Source organism: Phocoena phocoena, chromosome 15 (genome assembly GCF_963924675.1).
Source record: "Phocoena phocoena chromosome 15, mPhoPho1.1, whole genome shotgun sequence".
Lineage (NCBI taxonomy): Eukaryota > Metazoa > Chordata > Mammalia > Artiodactyla > Phocoenidae > Phocoena > Phocoena phocoena.
The window spans coordinates 21,994,407-22,015,151 of record NC_089233.1 but is presented as its reverse complement, the minus strand read 5'-3'; the positions used below and the strand labels follow the sequence as shown (position 1 = coordinate 22,015,151).

General features: G+C 41.9%; 1 protein-coding gene across 1 annotated transcript in view; it reads right to left on the bottom strand.

Annotated features, from left to right (window-relative positions):
• Nucleotides 1-20,745, bottom strand: part of DNAH3 (dynein axonemal heavy chain 3) — a 192,705-nt gene that overhangs the window by 25,705 nt on the left and 146,255 nt on the right. Inside the window, exons 48-51 of the mRNA XM_065893394.1 lie at nt 20,027-20,192; nt 17,783-17,999; nt 15,402-15,584; nt 11,312-11,510 (exon numbers count right to left, since the gene is read on the bottom strand). Coding sequence (XP_065749466.1) covers nt 11,312-11,510; nt 15,402-15,584; nt 17,783-17,999; nt 20,027-20,192 — 765 coding nt within the window. The remainder of the gene's footprint in view (nt 1-11,311; nt 11,511-15,401; nt 15,585-17,782; nt 18,000-20,026; nt 20,193-20,745) is intronic.

Here is a 20,745-nt window from a genome sequence, read left to right as displayed (position 1 = left end):
GGATGTCACAGGCTTGGAGATCCTCCCTGGGAGTGAGGAGTTCAAACACATATTGGGCACCCTTGGGGTCTGGCACCAGGAAGATAAATTCCTTTAGCTGATTTGAAAACCAGTGGAACTTTTAGGACAAACTGAGACTCCACTCATAAAGAGTGCACACAAGCTTGCCTACTCCCGGGAACAAGATGAAGAAAGCAGATTGAAACTGCCTGGGGCACTGACCAGCTTCCCACCACTGCCCCGGTATGTGCCCGGCCTGCTCCAGCTCCTCTAGCTCTGGTGTAGCTCCCCACTAGGGTGAAGGCTTCCATTGCTGAGGAGAGTGTGCACTTGTGGGGGTGGGGTGGGGGTGGACCGAGCTGGTCCAGACCTGGCACTGCATCTTAATGGGATGAGGGTATCCATTGCTGGAGCTCATGAAGGCAGTGGATCAGGAGCTGTCTGGAGCTCCGACTGGTGTGCTGGGACCATCCCAGCACACACCTAGCCCATACAGGGTGCCTGCTCTGGCCTCCCTTGCTCCAGAACTGCTCCCCTCTGAGATAAAGGTGCCATTGATGGGAGGGGGAGAACATACATTTACAGAGAATGGAGCCAGCTTGGACCCAACCCACAGGGCTTCTGCTCCAGCACCATGGGACCTGCCCTGCCCCTGATGGGGTGGTGATGACCACTGAGCATAGGAGAAGGCTCATCTCACACCTGGCTCTGGCTCTAGCCCCTCCATCTCCAGCCCCCTTCCCACCAAGGTGATAGCTGCCAGCAGACCCTGGGGAAAGATGTGACCCATGCTCACTTCAAGATTCAGCTCTTCCACCAAAGTCACTGGGCACACATAGACTGCACAGGGACACTCCCACACAAGAACACTCCATTGAGACTGGGATAGGTAACTGTTTCATGTACTTTCATAGAGACAGAGACAGTTAAACAAAATGAGAAGACAGAGGAATATGTTTCAAACAAAAGAACAAGGAAAAAACTCTAAAAAACAACTAATGAAACAGGAATAAATAATTTACCAGATAAACAGTTCAAAGCATTAGTAATAAGAATGCTAACTGAACTTGGGAAAAGAATAAATAAGCACAGTGAAAATTTTGACAAGGAACTAGAAAATATAAAAAAGAACCAGTCGGGGGCTTCCCTGGTGGCACAGTGGTTGAGAGTCTGCGTGCCGATGCAGGGGACACGGGTTTGTGCCCCGGTCCAGGAAGATCCCACATGCCACAGAGCGGCTGGGCCCGTGAGCCATGGCCGCTGAGCCTGTGCGTCTGGACCCTGTTCTCTGCAACGGGAGAGGCCACAACAGTGAGAGGCCCACGTACCACACACACACACAAAAAAGAACCAGTCAGAGCTAAGAATACAATAACTGAAATGAAAAACACAATGGAAGGAATTAACACCAGACTAGATGATACAGAGGAACACATTAGTGATCTGGAAGATAGAATAACAGATATCACCCAATCAGAAGAGCAGAAAGAAAGACAAAAAAGAAGAAAAATAGAAAGCAATGAATGAGATCTCTGGAATAACATTAAATGTGCCAACATTTGAATTATAGGGGTCCCAGAAGGAGAAGAAAGAGAGAGAAAAGGGGCGAAATGTATTGGATGAAATCATGGACGAAAACTTCTTGAACCTGAAGAAGGAAACAGATATCCAGGTCCAGGAATCACAGAGAGTCCCAAACAAGGTGAACCCAAAGAGACCCATGCCAAGACATATAATTAAAATGGCAAAAATTAACGAGAGGATTCTAAAGGCAGTAAGAGAAAAACAGAGTCACATACAAGGGAACCCCCATAAAGCTATCAGCTGATTTTCCTGCTGAAACTTTGCAAGCCAGAAGGCAGTGAAATTATATATTTAAAGTGCTTAAAGGAAAAACCCTACAACCTAGGATGCTCTACCAGCAAGATTATCATTCAGAATTGAAGGAGATAAAGAACTTCTCAGACAAGCAAAACCTAAGAGTTCAGCAATACTAGCCAAACCTAAAAGAAGTGTTAAAATGTCTTCTTTAAGTGGAAAAGAAAAGGCTATAACAAGAAGTAAGAATTTATAGGAAAGGGAAAATCCCACTAGTGAAGGCAAATATATAGAAGAGGCTGTGGATCAACCACTTAAACAAGCTAGAATGAAGATTAAAAGACAAAAATTGTTTAATCAATTATAACTACAATAAACAGTTAAGGGATAAACATGAAGATATAAAGTTTGACATCAAAAACACAAAACATGGGGGAGGGGAGTAGAAAAACATAGCTCATTTAGAATGTGTTCAAGCTTAAATGACTATCAGTTTAAGACAAGTAGATACAATTATAGGTCAACATATATGACCCCCATGGTAACCACAAATGAAAACTCTACAATAGATACACAAAAAATAGAAAGGAACATAGCATAAGACTAAAGAAAATGATCAAACCACAAGAGACTAAAAGAAGAAAAGAACTGAGAACTACAAAAACAACCAGAAAAGAAGTAACAAAATGGCAATTAAGTACATACCTATCAATAATCACTTTAAATGTCAATGGACTAAATGCTCCAATCAAAAGACACAGAATGGCTGATTGGATAAAAAAACAAGACTGCTGCTTATAAGAGGCTCACTTTAGAGCTACAGACACACAGACTGAAGGAGAGGGGATGAAAAAGATATTTCACACAAATGAAAATGAAAAGAAAGTAGGGGTAGCAATACTCATATCAGACAAAATAGACTTTGAAACAAAGTCTATAACAAAAGACAAAGAAGAGCATTATATAATGATAAAGGGATCCACAGAAGAAGATATAACATTTGTTAACATATATACACCTAATATAGGAGCACCCGAATATATAAAGCAAATATTAACAGACATAGGGGAGAAATTGACAATAATACAATATTAGTAAGGGACATTAATAACACCCTACTTAACATCATTAGACAGATCACCCAGACAGAAAATCAATAAAGAAACAGTGGTCTTAAATGACACATTAGACCAATTGAACTTAACAGATATCTACGGGAAATTCCATCCAAAAACAACAGAATACACATTCAAGTGCACATGGAATGTTCTCCAGAATAGATCACGTGGTAGGCCACAAAACAAGTCTCCACAAATTTAAGAGGCTAGATATTATATCAAGCATTTTTTTCTGATCACAACAGTATGAAACTAGAAAGCAACTACAGGAAGAAAAATGGTAAAAACACGAACACGTGGAGACTAAGCAACATACTATTAAAAACCAATGGGTCAATGAAGAAATCAAAGAAGAAATCAGAAAACACCTTGAGACAAATGAAAATAAAAACACAGCTTTCCAAAACCTATGGGACAAAGCAAAAGCAACTCTAAGAGGGAAGTTTATAGTGATACAGGCCTACCTAAAGAAACAAGAAAAATCTCAAATAATCAACCTAATCTGCCAACTAAAGGAGTTAGAAAAAGAAGAACAGTCAAAGCCTATAGTCAGCAGAAGGAAGGAAATAATAGAGATTAGAGAAAAATAAATAAAATAGAAAAGACCAATGAAATGAAGAGCTGTTTTTTTTTTTTTGAAAAGATAAACAAAAATGATAAGCCTTTAGTCAGGCTCATCACAAAAAAAGAGGACAAAAATAAATGAAATAAGAAATAAAAGAGGAGAAATAACAACAGATATCACAGAAATACAAACCATCATAAAATAATATTATAAATAATTATATGCCAAACAGGTTGCCAAACAGGGCAACCTAGAAGAAACGGATAAATTCCTAGAAACATACAATCATTCAAGACTGAATCAGGAATAAATAGACAATCTGAACAGACTAATCACTAGTAGTGAAATCAAATTGGTAGTCAATTAAAAAAATCCCAGCAAACAAAAGTCCAGGACTGGATGGCTTCACAGGGGAATTCTACCAAACATATAAAGAATGGCTAATACCTATCCTTCTCAAACTATTCCAAAAAACTGAAGAGGATGGAACACTCCCAAATTCACTCCATGAGGCCACCATTACCCTGATACCAAAACCACACAAAGACACTACAAAAAAAGAAATTTACAGGCCAATAATTCTGATGAATATAGATGCAAAAAGTCCTCAACAAAATATTAACAAACTGAATTCAACAATATGTAAAAAGGATCACACACCATGATGAAGTGGGATTTATTCCAAGAATGCAAGGATGGTTCAATATCCACAAATCAATCAATGTGATACACCACATTAACCAAAGGAAAGATGAAAGTCACATGATCATCTCAATAGATGCAGAAAAAGCATTTGTCAAAATTCAATATTTAATAATGATTAAAAACGCTCATCCAAATTGGTATAGAGGGAACATATCTCAACATAACTAAGGTCATTTATGACAAACCCACAGCTAACATCATACTCAACGGTGAAAAGCTGAAAGCTTTTCCTCTAAAATCAGGAACAAGATAAGGATGCTCATTCTGGCCACTTCTATTTAACATATTATTGGAAGTCCTAGCCACAGCAACCGGACAAGGAAAAGAAATAAAAGGCACCCAGATTGGAAGGGAAGAAGGAAAACTGTCACTATTTCCAGATGACATGGTACTATATATAGAAAACCCTAAAGTCTCCAAGAAAAATAATAATTTTAACTGATAAATTAAATTTAACCAATAAATAACTGATAAATGAATTCAATAATGTTGCAGGATACAAGATTAATATATAGAAAGCTGTTTCATTTTCTATACATTAATAATGAAAGAGAAAGCAAGAAAATAATCTCATTAAAATCATGTCAAAAAGAATAAAATACCTAGGAATAAACTTAACCAAGGAGGTGAAAGACCTGTACTCTGAAAACTATAAAACACTGATGAAGGAAACTGAAAATGACACAAATAAATGGAACGATATCCCAAGTTCTTGGATTGGAAGAATTAATGTTGTTAAAATGTCCATATTATCCAAAGGGATCTATAGATTTAATGCAAAAACCTATCAAAATACCAAAAACAGAACTAGGAAAAAAAAAAAAACAGAACTAGAACAAATAATCCTAAAACATACACAGAACCACAAAAGACCCTGAATAGCCAAAGCAATCTTGAGAAAAAAGAACAAAGCTGAAGGTATCACAGTCCTTGACTTCAGACTATATTACAAGGCTACAGTAATCAAGGCTACATTATGGTGTTGATACAAAAAAAAAGATACAAAGATCAATGGAATAGAATAGAGAGTCCAGAAATAAACACACTCACAGTCCATTCATCTACAACATAGGCGACAAGAATATACAATGGGGAAAAGACAACCTCTTCAGTAAGTGCCGCTGAAACTAGACAGCTACATGTAAAAAATGACATTAGAACATTTTCTCACACCATATATAAAAATAAGCTCAAAATGGATTAAAAACTAAATATAAGACTGGAAACCGCAAAAGTCCTAGAAGGAAACATAGGCAGAACACTCTTTGACGTAAATCATAGCAATATTTTTTTTGGATTCATCTCCTAATGCAAAGGAAAGAAAAGCAAAACTAAACAAATGGGACCTTATGAAACTTAAAAGCTTTTGCACAGCAAAGGAAACTATGGATAAAACAAAAAGACAACCTACTGAATGGGGGAAAATATTTGCAAATGATATGACTGATAAGGGGTTAATATCCAATATATATAAACAGTTCATACAACTCTATATTAAAAAAACAAACAATCCAACCAAAAAATGGGCAGAAGACTTGAAAAGACATTTTTCCCAAGTAGACATACAGATGGCTAACAGGCACTGAAAAGATGCTCAACATCGCTAATTATTAGAGAAAGCAAATCAAAACCTCAGTGAGGTATCACATCACATCTGTCAGAACAGTTATCATCAAACAGACCACAAATAACAAATGTTGGAGAGGATGTGGAGAAAAGGGAACCCTCAAATACACTAGTGGGAATGTAAATTGGTACAGCCACTATGGAAAACAGTATGGAGGTTCCTCAAAAGACTAAAAATTGATCCAGCAATTACACTCCTGGATATATATCTGGAAAAAACAAAAACAGTAATTCAAAAAGACACACACACCCCCAAGGTTCATGGCAGCATTACTTACAATAGCCAAGATATGGAAACAACCCAAGTGCCCATCAAGAGACGATGGGATTAAGAAGATATGGTATACATATATACAATGGAATATTACTTAGTCATAAAAACGAATGAAATACTGCCACGCAGCAATGTGGATGAATCTGGAGGCTATTATGCTTAGGGAAATAAGTCCAACAGAGAAAGACAAGTACTGTATGTTATCACTGATATGTGGAATCTAAAAAACAAAACAAATTAATGAATATAACAAAACAAACAGACTCACAGATATAGAGAACAAAGTAATGGTTACCAGTGGGGAGAGGAGCAATATAGGGGAAGGGGATTATGAGTACAAACGACTACGAATAAAGTAAATAAGCTACAAGGATATATTGTATAACATAGGGAATACAGTCACTATTTTATTATAACTTTATTTTTTTAGATTGGCAACATTTTATTTTTTTTAACATCTTTATTGGAGTATAGTTGCTTTACAATGTTGTGTTAGTTTCTGCTGTACAACACAGTGAATCAGCTATACGTATACATATATCCCCATATCCCCTCCCTCTTGCGTCTCCCTCCCACCCTCCCTATCCCACCCCTCTAGGTGGTCACAAAGCACCGAGCTGATCTCCCTGTGCTATGTGGCTGCTTCCCACTAGCTATCTATTTTACATTTGGTAGTGCATATATGTCAATGCCACCCTCTCACTTCGTCCCAGCTTACCCTTCCCCCTCCCCGTGTCCTCAAGTCCATTCTCTATGTCTGCATCTTTATTCCTGTCCTGCCTCTAGGTTCTTCAGAATTTTTTTTTTTTTTAGATTCCATATATATGTGTTAGCATATGGTACTTGTTTTTCTCTTTCTGACTCACTTCATTCTGTATGGCAGACTCTAGGTCCGCCCACTTCACTACAAATAACTCAATTCCATTTCTTTTTCTTGCCAAGTAATATTTCATTGTATATATTTGCCACATCTTCTTTACCCATTCATCTGTCAATGGACACTTAGGTTGCTTCCATGTCCTGGCTATTATAAATAGTGCTGTAATGGACATTGTGGTACATGACTCTTTTTGAATTATGATTTTCTCAGGGTATATGCACAGTAGTGGGATTGCTGGGTCATATGGTAATTCTATTTTTAGTTTTTTAAGGAACCTCCATACTGTTTTCCATAGTGACTGTATCAATTTACATTCCCACCAACAGTGCAAGAGGGTTCCCTTTTCTCCACATCCTCTCCAGCATTTATTGTTTGTAGATTTTTTGACGATGGCCATTCTGACCAGTGTGAGGTGATACCTCATTGTAGTTTTGAGTTGCATTTCTCTAATGATTAATGATGTTGAGCATCCTTTCATGTGTTTGTTGGCAATCTGTATATCTTCTTTGGAGAAATGTCTATTTAGGTCTTCTGCCCATTTTTGGATTGGGTTGTTTGTTTTTTTGATATTGAGCTGCATGAGTTGCCTGTATATTTTGGAGATTAATCCTTTGTCAGTTGCTTCATTTGCAAATATTTTCTCCCATTCTGAGGGTTGTCTTTTCCTCTTGTTTATGGTTTCCTTTGCTGTGCAAAAGATTTTAAGTTTCATTAGGTCCCATTTGTTTATTTTTGTTTTTATTTCTATTCCTCTAGGAGGTGGGTCAAAAAGGATCTTGCAGTGATTTATGTCAGAGTGTTCTGCCTAGGTTTTCCTCTAAGAGTTTTATAGTGTCTGGCCTTACATTTACGTCTTTAATCCGTTTCGAGTTTCTTTTTGTGTATGGTGTTAGAAGGTGTTCTAATTTCATTCTTTAACATGCAGCTTCCAGTTTTCCCAGCACCACTTATTGAAGAGGTTGTCTTTTCTCCATTGTATACTCTTGCCTCCTTTATCAAACATAAAGTGACCGTATGTGCTTGGGTTCATCTCTGGGCTTTCTCTCCTGTTCCATTGATCTATATTTCTGTTTTTGTGCCAGTACCATACTGTCTTGATTACTGTAGCTTTGTAGTATAGTCTGAAGTCAGGGAGCCTGATTCCTCCAGCTCCATTTTTCTTTCTCAAGATTGCTTTGGCTATTCAGGGTCTTTTGTGTTTCCATACAAATTGTGAAATTTTTTGTTCCAGTTCTGTGAAAAATGCCATTGGTAGTTTGATAGGGATTGCACTGAATCTGTAGATTGCTTTGGGTAGTATAGTCATTTTCACAATGTTGATTCTTCCAGTCCGAGAACATGGTATATCTCTCCATCTATTTGTATCAGCTTTAATTTCTTTCATCAGTGTCTTATAGTTTTCTGCATACAGGTCTTTTGTCTCCTTAGGTAGGTTTATTCCTATAATAACTTTATATTTTTTTTAATTTTTAAAAAAAAATTTATATTTTATTTATTTATTTTTGGCTGCACTGAGTCTTTGTTGCTGCGCGCAGGTTTTCTCTAGTTGTGGCGAGCGGGTGCTACACTTCGTTGTGGTGCATGGTCTCATTGCGGTGGCCTCTTGTTGTGGAGCATGGGCTTCAGGCATGTGGGCTTCGTTAATTGTGGCACACGGGCTCAGCAGTTGTGGCTCGCAGGCTCTAGAGAGCAGGCTCAGTAGTTGTGGCGCACAGGCTTAGTTGCTCCGCGGCATGGGGGATCTTCCCAGACCAGGGCTCAAACCTGTGCACCCTGCATTGGCAGGCAGATTCTTAACCACTGTGCCACCAGGGAAGTCCCCTTATAATATCTTTAAATGGCATATAATCTAAAGTAATTTTGAGTCACTATGCTGTACACTCAAAAACTAACATAATATAATAAATCAAGTATACATTTTAAAACATTTGTATGCTCCTTCTGTGTTTACTACAATCTGGCACAGTGCCTAATTATCAGTTTTCAGTATGTATTGAATGAATGTTGCCCCTTATCCCAGTCACAGATGAAGAGGGCAACCGGATCCATGGGTATGTGTTTTGAATATTCTTTTTCAAATATGGGAGGTGGGTCGGATGGAGCACATTAGGCCGTCCTTGTGATGAATCAGTCCTTCTAGTGAGTGAGTAAGTGAGTGAGGCTGTCTCCAGACAAAGAGTGAGGGTGGGGGAAGCAGCTTGCAGACTTGCAACAAAACAGAAGGCTGTCCTTGGTCTGCCCAGAAACAAAGCAGGGCCCTATTCACCTTGGCAGCCTTCATGCTGACTAACGAATGAGTGAGCCCAGATCCCGTCCCAGGGCAGTGCTCCTTTTGTTAATGTGTTAGAAAAAAGTCAAACTCTTTGACTCAGGTAATTATAAACCCTTGCCAAGTTCAGGCTCATCAAAAAAAATTGTACTTGAGATATCATATTAGGTACAACAGGTCAAATATGTCCTATTCCTAAAGCAAGCTTAGACACCAAAGAAATATTTCCCATGAAAGTTTTTGTTTGCATTCTAGGAAATGATCTGCTTTGTTTAAATTCAAGGTACCCAAAACTAATTTAATTGCTCTTCTGCTCCGTCCCAATGTACTGGCTAAATTCTGTGGGTTACATGAATAGCACCCAAAATTCATTTCAATTTTAAAATAAGAAAGGTGAATGATGCATCCTGTGCCCACCATCAATGATCCAGGAAGAGAACTGATTTTTTGTGACCTGGCCATGCTTTGCGTATCTCAGCAGTTCTCAATCCTGGCTGCACCTTAGAATCACCTGGGAGCTTTAAGAAAAATACTAATGCTCAGGCCACACCCTAGACCAAAGGAATAAGAATCTTTAGGAGTGGGGGCAGGGGCTTTAGCATTCTTTAAACTGCCAGGTGATTCCAGGGTGCAGCCAGATTATACCTCAGTTGCTTCCCTAGAGGAGTCTCCTGTAATGTCTGCTCCCTGCTTGTCAATCCTGATCACCTTTGCATTTCTTCATGTGTTATTTGGCCTGAAACCAGCCAAGGAAGAGGGAATGATAAACAATGGGAAGCAGAAGCCAGAGTCTCCCAAATGAGGGATCAGAAATTTCTAACACATCGGAAGGAATGGAGGAACAGCAGGACTGTTTGAAGGATACGAAGATTCAAAAGATAGGAAATATCACTGGAGATGGTTTATAAAGTCCTTGTTCAATTCTAAGACACTGGTTTTACTGCAAGATCCTGCATCTAATTTGGATTTTAAGAATGAATTTTCACCTATTCATGCTTCTAAGGCTTGATTATATAAGCTTTCCTCTTTCCCTCCCCTATTCCTTTCTCTCCTCTTCTAAGTTTCTGTTTCCTTGTCTTCCTCAGGCCCATCAGTTTCAGTCTTTCCCTCCCTTGCCCCTGTCTCTCTCCCTCTAATCCTTCACCAGCAGCTCTTGTTCCTCCTCACCCCATCCCCAACCCAGACCTCTCCTGTTCTCTCTCTGTGTGTCTTTGTCTCCCTGTCTCTGTCTCTCTTCTTTCTGGTCTCTTTTCTTCCCACTCACTCTCTATTTTCATGTCTCTGTATCTCTGGGGGTCTCTGTCTCCATTTCTCACTTTCAGCTTTTCTGTCTCTCTGCCTGTTTTTGTTTGTTTCTCTCTCCCGCCCATATCTTTCTCTCTCTGTCTCTCTGTATCTGACATGGTAAGAGTCTCTCCCTCCCTCATTCACCTCCCCACCTTTTGTCTTTCTCCCTCCTGATTTCTTTCCCTCCCAACCTCCCTCTCCCTGTTCAGGATCTCTTCGTGTCTATGTGCATGCATATGAAGGCGTCTAGGTGTCTGGGTCTCTCCCCATTTATTTCTCAGTCTCTATCTCTTTCTCTCCATCTCTCTGTCTCTGTCTCTGTCTCATTCTCTTAATTTTTTTTCTTCTGGGTATCTCTTTCTGTGTCTGTCTCTTTTTCTGTTTCTCCTTTATCTTTCTCTCTCTAGCTCTTTCTGTTTCTCTCTCTTCCTCTCACCCACACACTACTCTGTGTGCTTGCTCTCTATCAGTCCTCTTGTCTCTATGACCTTCATTTTTGTAATGATTTGTAGGCAGGGGCCTTGACTGAGCTTGGCTTCACCCAAAGATGGCTGCATTTTCCTTACTGACTGAGAGGAGAGAGGATGGTGAAGAAACACAAGTGAGCGCACACGCATCCTGGTGCCTTTCTTATTTCCCCCAAGACACCACGATACTGCCTGCAGGCCTGGGGCCGGATGAGCGGGGGTGCTGGCAGCCTTCCTGCCAGGGGAGCACAGCCCGTGCAGGCCGCTCGGTCGGGAGGGGTGCGGGGTTGGGGGGTGGTTACCGCTGCCACTGGGGTCCGGCTTCCTCTCTGGCCTCAGCCCCTTCATCACACAGATGCTCTCCATGACCAGCTTGACAGGACCTGGTGGGTTCTGCATCGACTTCACCAGTGAGATGTCTGCTGGGTTCAGGGTGTCCAGTGCAGCGAGTGCAGCCTCCAGAGCCGGCATTGCCTCTGCCAGATCCCCTTGACATTCGTTCTGCAGGCAGTACAGAGACAGAAGGGGTGAGTGCCTCGTGCCCGGCACACCGGGGGTGAAGCAAGCTCTGCTCCTGGGGGAAGCAGCAGAAGTGAGAAGAGGTGCCTCCTGCCCCAGTGTCCTTCCAGGACACTGCTCCCTGCCGTAGGTTTGCATGGCGAGGGTGGCTCTCACAGGCAGCAGGGAAGCATGCATGCATTTGGGAGCTGTGGTTTGGATGCCTTGGACATTTGAGAATTTACCGGTTTTGCGATCTTAAAAAAATCATGCTTTTGGTTTTTAACGAATTCCCAAGAGATATATGCAGTCAGTGACCTCATACCCATTGATCAAGGATGGGTTGAGAAGATGAAGTAAAGAATGAAGCCTAGGGGTGAGTGACAGATGGGAAGGGGATTAGGGCAAGTTTGGGGAAGAATAAGGCATGGGGGGTGAGAGAATGTCAGAGATGGGGTGAGGGTCTGGGATGCACTGTAGCTCAGAGATGGGGTAGGGATGGAGCTGGGGACAGGGTGGAGTTTAAGGCAAGACTTTAAGGAGGAGGAATGGGGACAGAGATTAGAGCTGGGTAGTGAGTTCTGGGAAAAGCAGACCGTATATGTTTTGCCCATTATTTCTTTGTTTGAAAACAAAGCTAATATAATGGAATATTATTCAGCCATAAAAAGAAATGAAGTAACAATTCATGCAACAACACAGATAAACCTTGAGAACATTATGCTAAGTGAAAGCAGCCAGATAGACACAAAATGCCACCTCCTCTATGATTCCATTCACATGAAATGTGCGTAAAAGGAAAATCCACAGAGGCAGAAGGTAGGTTAGTGGTTGCCAGGGGCTAGGCAGAGGGAGAAATGGCTAGTGACTGCTAATGGGTACAGGTTTCTTTTTGGGTAATGAAAATGTTCTAGAAGTAGATAGTGGTGATTGTTGTACAACTTTGTGAATATACCAAAACCTCTGAATGGCATGATTTAAAAAGGTGAATATTAATGGTATGTGAATTATATCTCAATTTTTTTTAAAAAAGGGAAGATTAACATTATAAGATTTCAGAATTTCATAGATTACAGTTGGCCCTCTGTACCTGTAGATTTGGAACCACGGGTCCAGAGGGCAGACTGCAGGGGCTTGAGCATCTGCGGATTTTGGTATCTGTGGGGTCAGGGGCCGGGGGGGTGGGGAGGGCTGGACCCAATCCCCTGCAAATACAACTGCATTTAGCAGTTCAATTACCAAATGCTCCTCCAACAACAACAATGAAACGAGGACTCGAGAGGTAAAATGAGTTAGCCAAGGTCACAAAGCTGGTTAGTCAACGAGCCAAGCTCCAATCCTGGGCCCCTGGCTCCCCACTCAGTGAATTTTCTGTTAGTCTCCCAGCGCAGGGACTGATCACACAGCCATGACTGAAGTGAAACTTCTAAAGAGAATGTTAAAAGCAGCATGTGTCGAAGTCTATGTCCTGCACGTTTATTGTGATAAGCAAACAAAATAAAGGAGGTTCCACCTTCTTACATACAGGTGTGTGCACATGTGTATATATACACGCGTGTGTATATCATGGATTCTTTATTTGAGGTTTTCTGCTTTTCCTATAAACTTATAGCAAGGTTTTATTTGGCTTCCTTATATTAACCCCCACCCCCAGATGAGCCACGTTAGATGTCCCCAGTATCAAAATGGAACGTCCTACTTTGGATGGTAAGAATGGCTCAGTCCCAGGGGCAATTTAGTTTGCCCCTCCTTCAGCCCTAGGATATGTGCCCGAGTGCAAGACTAGGGGAAGGACCAGAGCTGCCCCCTGCTGCTTCTCATGACCAGCTTCAGAAAGGGTTTGGTGGCAGAGGAGACTACAGGGATTGGCTCAGCTACATCTTTGGATTCTCAGTAGATTTCAACCATCCCAGGTGCCCCTGGTGTCCTATTGTTGATAGCTCTGGGTCACTTTCTTATAATGTGCCAGACAACTAGTGGCCCGGTAGCTCTGCTTCTTTCCTAAGGGTAAGGCCTGGATTCTAGCAAGTTTGTTTGTTAAGTGACTCAGAAGGCCTCTAATTGTAACATTGTCTCTAGCAGTGATTCTCAACCCTGACTCTGCATCAGAGTCACTGAGGAGCATTTAGGGCATCCTCATGGTCAGGCTCCACACCCAGAGATTCTGATTCATTCAGTCTGGGTGGGGTCTGGGCATTTGCATTTTTAAAACTCCAAAGCTCTGTTGAGAGATTCCAGTTGATACTCTGGAAACACTGAAAACAAGGCAGGAAGGAACAGACTTCAATGCCCAATAGGGGAATGGCTACTTGATAGGTGAAGCACCTACTTAAAATGGTCATTAAAATGATTATATGACATTTTGGAAAAACATTTGTGATAAGCTGTTAAGGAAATTAAAAAGCATAAAGCAAATCACAATTATGCTATGATTGCAATACCAAAACTATCCACGTGTATAGACAGGAACTAGAGGAAAACTTGGAAAATTGGAAAGGTGTTAAAGTTGAGCTCTTAAAAATTCTTTTGTATGTGTTATGACACCATTTGTTTCTATGATAAAAAAAATTATAATTAAAAATGACTTCTGTGGGGACTTCTCTGGTGATCCAGTTGTTGAGAATCTGCCTTACAATGCAGGGGGTGCAAGTTCAATCCCTGGTCGGGAAGCTAAGATCTCACATGCCGCAGGGTGGGGCAACTAAGTCTGCACGCCGCAGCTACTGAGCTCCCAGCCACAACTAGAGAGAAGCGCGTGAGTCTGGACACTCTGGAGCCCACACGCTGCACAATGAAGATCCCGCGTGTGGGCCACAACTAAGACCTGACACAGGCCCCCCCAAAAAAACACCCCAAAAAATAAAATAAAAATGATCTCTGTGGCTTAGCAGTGCACAGAGCAGCAGGGCCGTTTGAGGCGTGTGAAGCACAGTGCTTGCAGATGAAATGTAATCAACTCTGCAGTACTCCTGACATCATTTATTATCCTTGTTACGGGGGAAAGAAATGATCCATTAGCTTAAAAAGAATCGACCAATGTAAGCAAACCATTTTATTTGGAAGCAAGCTCTTGTTTGAAGAATGGTCAGAAGCAATTTCTAACTGCTAAGTGGAGACACAGGGACAAGCATCTTCAGCCAAGTGCCAAGAGCCTTGGAGTCGGATCCCAGCAACTAGCTGTGCGGCTCTGCAAAGTCCATTTACCACTGAACCTCAGTGTTGTTGACTTCTAGACATTGATGGCTGTCATTAGTAAGCCCAAAGTCATTGTGATAATGGAACCGTATACTTGAAGGTGCTTGGGGAAATATATAACATGAACATTAATCAGATTTTCTTCTAATATCTGAATATAGGTGAAGCCCTTCCCAGGACTGTTCTTCTTTGGTATAAGAATTACCTTCAAATGGGGTCCTCTAGATTCAACAATCTGTCATTTGACAAATATTTACTCCACACCTATGACATGCCAGCCACATTTGAGCAAAAACATGATTGAGGTTTAGGAGATAGCCAGAGGGAACAGCCAGTGCAAGGGCCCTGGGATGGGAACATGCCTAGTGTTTGTTTGGGGAATAGCTAGGAGGCTGGTGTGGCCAGAAGAGTCAATGAGGGGAAAGTAATAAGAGATAAGGTTAGATCTTGTTGGGGCTTATGGGACTTGATGCTGAGTGAGATGGAGAGTATTTGTAAAACAATAATGCTTCCTGGAGAGAGCCAGGTGTCATTTACTAGCTATGTGATGCTGGGAAAGCATCCTTTCAAGCCTCACATTTTTCCCCTGCAAGATGGGCATGACCATGCATATTCTGCAAGACTTTGTTAGGCTCTAGTGAGATAACAGATGAACCCTGAAAATGCTGATTCCCTTTCTTCTCTCTCAGCAGTTTATACCTTGATTCCTTGAGCAATGGCGGCAGCAGCATTGGCTTCTTCTTCATCGGCTTGCACCAGAAGTTTCTTGGCATCGGCTTCTCGCGTCTCCCCTTCAATTTTCACCATCATCTTAGCGGTCTCCTCAGAGGTCTGAATGAGTTGGGGTTGGAGGGCAGTCAGTTCTACTTGCATGACGGCCACCTAACAAGGAGAGGAAGGTGGGAGGGGTGCAGGGTCAGCTACGTCAATGCCGAAAATGGCATGGCCGGCAAAAGTTGAAACGATTCTCTAACCTATGACACACGCAGAAAATACGAATGATTTTAATGGTACTGGGTACATATTTGTTGGCTGGAGTTTCTCTCTTTGATCTTTCAATATTTCGTTACTGAGTTCATGCTATGTGTTGTAGTTACCAAGCTCTGTGGTAGGCACTATACATATAACAGTAAACAAAAAATTTTTTTAAAGATACAACACTTAAAAAAAAGATATTCCTTGGGGCTTCCCTGGTGGCGCAGTGGTTGAGAGTCCACCTGCCGATGCAGGGGACACGGGTTCGTGCCCCGGTCCAGGAAGATCCCACATGCCGCGGAGCGGCTGGGACCGTGAGCCATGGCCGCTGAGCCTGCGCTCCGCAACGGGAGAGGCCACAGCAGTGAGAGGCCCGCGTACAGCAAAAAAAAAAAAAAAAAAAAAAAAGATATTCCTCCTGCATTGAGCCTACACTCTAGTGTTGGGAGCAGTGAAAGACAGAACAAAAGTAAGTTAGGAGGAAAAAAACTCTACATTTTTTAAGGCTGTGAAGGAATCATACATGACTGAGAGAGGTGGGATAGAAGGAACTTTCAAGGCCATTTTTTCCCAACAGTCTGATGCTCTCTAGAAAAGTAGTTTTCTGCCAAGTAGTTTTCTGGCCACTGTTTGAACACTCCTAACGGTGAGGCGCTCACCACCTCTCAGGGGAGCTGGGCCATTTTTCAGGCAGCTGAACACATTAGACTTCCTGATAAGGAGCTGGAATTTACCCCCAGGCAGTTTTTCCCCACTGGTCCTGATTCTGCCTTCTAAGGCAGCTCAGATGCTTATCTGAAGAGAGTTTCATGACCTTGAACCCACTGTCCACAGAAAGCCCACATGAGAGAAGAAGCATAGCATGCTGGCCTGATTAGGAACACAGACTCTGCAGTCACGCAGACCTAAGTTTCAGTTTTGGCCTCACAACTTGCACCAGCTACTCATGAAGCTGTGTGATCATGGGCAAGTTGCCTGGCCTCTCTGGGTCCTTGGTCTCTTTGTGCGTCACGTGGTGATAACAGTACCTTCCTCTTATACAGCACCAGGCACGTGGTAGGGCTCCAGTAATGTTAACTGGCACCGCATTCTCTTTACTGGTCTAGACTGTCTCAGGTCATTTTGCTGCTCAACACAGTTTGCTCACCCTTGTCTGGATAGACTCCAATTTTCAACATCTCTCTGAAAGCTAAGGACCCTGAATTGGACCCCGCAACTGCAGGAGCAGAGCAACACAGGCACCCCTGATGTTCTTTCCCATCCCTGTGCTGCATGTTGGTGGGTCTGCTATACTCACTGACAGGTCAACCTACTGCAAACCATTCAGTTGCCTGAGTTCTTTTTTTTTTTTTAACGTTTTTATCGGAGTATAAATGCTTTACAATGGTGTGTTACTCTCTGCTTTATAACGAAGTGAATCAGCTATACATATACATATATCCCTTCCTTAGTTCTTTATTGTGCTGAAAATCCATGTCTTAGTATGGTTGTGTCAAGCGGCTCAAGCACAAATCAATTACTAATTTAAATGCCAGGCATTTTGCTAAGGGTTACACTTGTGTCAGCTCATTTAATCTTCATAATAGCCCTGTGAAGTGAAGACTGTTGTTATCACTTCTTTTTATAGAAGAGGCAACTAAGGCCCTAAGACGTGAAATAACATCGTCAAGGTTCCACAGCTGATAAGTTATAAAGCTGGAATTTGAGTCCAGGCCCTGCTCTTAACCACTGCCTTATTCTGCCCAGTTCCCCGTGAGAGTATCCAGGGCCGGGGCAAGGGTGAGGTGGGTAAGGCACTTGCCTTGGGCACAAAATTTAAGGGGGCTCCAAAGAACTCAGTATTCAAGATAAACAGTATTTTACTGTAATGTTGTAAAAAGTTAAAATTAGTTCAAAAAGATCCATGATGAACAAAACATCAAAATCTTAAAGAGAGACAGGGCTGGGTTTAGGCCAAGCAAGTGAGGTGAGTTCTGCGAGCACAGGGTCAGAGGCTGTCTTTATTTTATTTGGTGCTCTCTTGACTTCTGCACCTGAACAAGTGCTTTACCGCATCCAATCGGTCTTGGACCCCTTTGTCCCTGTACTATTTTGGCAGCGCTCACCTGTGAAGCAGCAAATTCAAGTTTCTGCAGGCCTGTCAGGTAGCGGTTCCTCATCATATCCACCTCTTGCCTCTTCCTATTCAGGAGTGTCTTGAAGGTTAGGATCAATTCGAGGTAGGACGTGGGGGTAACGTAGTTGTGTCTGCGAAGTGTGTTGTAATAATCAAGCGACAGCTTTTTCACACTCTCCTGGAAATATTTGCACATGGAGATGACCCTGCCAAGGACACAAAGGTGGTTAGGCAGGCCCAACTTGCTCCAGAGAGATCCAGTACGGCCTCGGTTCACAGATGTGAGGATGTGAGAAAGCCGCTCACCATGGCCCACTAGAATCCCAAATTCTGTGAAGCATGTCAACAGAGCCTCGACAATGATTGGGGAAGTATATATTCTTACTAGAATGATCTTTGATTAGGTAATTTCTATCTTTAATCACTTTTGTGACTCACCGGGGCTTAAGCTGGAGTTCTTAACCTTTGTCAGTCTGGTGAAGACTCTGGACTTTGCAGAATAATGTTTTAAAATGCATAATATAATATATAGAGGGTTACAAAGGAAACCAATTATGTTGAAAGAGTTTTCAAAATATTTTAAAAACCAAATTTATGATATAGTAATATGTGTGATTTTATTTATGCATTAAATCAGGGATCAGCAGACTCTTCCTGGTAAGGACCAGATAGCAAATATTTTAGGCTTTGTGGGACAACTTCCCTGGTGGTCCAGTGGTAAAGAATCCACCTTCCAATGCAGGGGACGTGGGTTTGATCCCCGGTCAGGGAACTAAGATCCCACATGCCGCGGGGCAACTAAGCCCGCACCACAGCTACTGAGCTCACGTGCCTCACCTAGAGAGCCTGTGTGCCGCAAACTACAGAGCCCACGTGCTCTGGAACCGCATGCCAAAACTACAGAGCCCATGTGCTCTGGAACCGCATGCCAAAACTACAGAGCCCATGTGCTCTGGAACCGCATGCCAAAACTACAGAGCCCATGCACCCTGGAGCCTGTGCACCACAACTAGAGAGAGAAAACCTGCACACCACAACTAGAGAGAAGCCTGTGAGCCACAACAAAGAGCCCGTGCGCTGCAACGAAAGATCCCACATGCCTCAACCAAGATCCCACGTGCCTCAGCTAAGACCTGACACAGCCAAAAATTAAAAAAAAAAAATTTAGGCCTTGTGAGCCACATGGTCTCAAGAGCAACTATTCAACTCTGCCATTGTAGTGTGCATGGCTGTTTCCCAATAAAACATTATTTATGAAAATTGCCTGTGAACTAGGACTTGGCCCATGGATCATCATTTGCCGACTGTGGCATTAAATAGTAAGATTGGACAGCAGATCTAACAACTACCATCATTTTGAAGGAAATGATATATTTGGGGCATCTGTAATGACTGAATGAGTTATGAAAATAACGGTGATTCCTACTGGTAACAAAGTCACACAGTCCTACTGGGGTTTATTGCCTACATTCATTGAAAGAAATGCAAAGTATCAGTTAGATGTCAGTGAAAATGAAGATGTACTTTTTCCCCACTCACATTCACTGTCCCTCTGAATTCTGTTCACGAGCCTATGGACCCAGGTTAAGGGTCTTCTGGCCTAGAGAACAAAGTTCAAAGTTCTTAAAAGCCATGAATATTCTGACCGCTACCTATTTCTTCATTTTCTATTCATTCATTTAATAAGCAATAATTGAACCTACTATGTACCAGGCACTTGCTAGGCACTAAGGACACAGAAGTATACAAGAATGATATGTATGACCCCTGCCTTCATGGGACACCTAGAGTGGTCAACAGTCTTAACCCTTCTCTTACTGTAGCCAAAATTCAGTGCTTTATTTTTTTTCGTTTGTATATCTGTGCTTTATACAAAAAAAAGAGTAAGTTATTTTCATAACAAAGAATCCTCACAAGAACCAGTTTTCATCCCCTTGGCAGCAATATCACCCCTCTTGAGAATGCATACCCTAAGGCTATTGAAATAGCAATAGTATTATATCCAGGTTCTCATAGCTATGACAACAGTGCATCTCTAGGACAATTCTGAACAACGAAATGTTATTCTCTTTCAGCAAAGGTTTTTTATTAAATATCTAAATGTGATTTAAAAATATAAGACATTTTCTATACATAAAATGATAAGTTTTGAAACAGCAACAAGAATAGAGCCAATATCTAGATTTTCATTTGAAATATTTGGTTGCCGTACTAAAATGCAGCTAACACTTACTCTATCCGAATATTGTCATCGAGCTCCACATCTTCTAGAAATGTGTTGGCTACCAATTCCAGGGCATCTGTGGGCCAAGACTGGAACCAGTCAATTGTGCAGCAATTGATCAGGGAAGGGAACATCCGCAGGTGGTTCCGGAAGGCGTCCCCAATCGGACTCATGGCTAATGAAAAGTGGACTTCGTTAGTTCTCTTTCTCCAAGTCAAGGAGGCTGAAAGGGACAGGCAGGTCTTTCCAAGGATTCTGGTGGGGTAAGGGAGCAGTCATGTTTCCTATTGGCACTCCAGGGTGTGATTGGGAATAGTCAGGATGAGTGCCTGGGAAGCACAGGGGAATCATGGGATATTTTCAGGAAACTCTGTGATGGGAATTCAGTTTATTACAATACCTTCTGGCTCGTCTCCAGTATCCACATTGTCCCTTCCAGATCCCTAGGGTCACATAGCCAGAGTGGTTGAGCCCTTTGACCCACGTGCTCTGTTTGTTCTGACTCACAGACATAAGGGAGCTTGTTTCTGACCCCATCCCCATCCAACCACAAAGGTTGGATTCTATGCTCCAAATTCCGTTCACTGTTTATTTAGACCCAGTGTGGTGGGAGGAAGCATAATGCACAGGTGAAAGTGTGAGGAGGTCAGCGTGTCTAAAAAAGAGAGAAGGGGAAGCTTGGTTGGGGATGAGAGTGGAGAAGATGCAGGGGACAGCCTGGCAGGTTG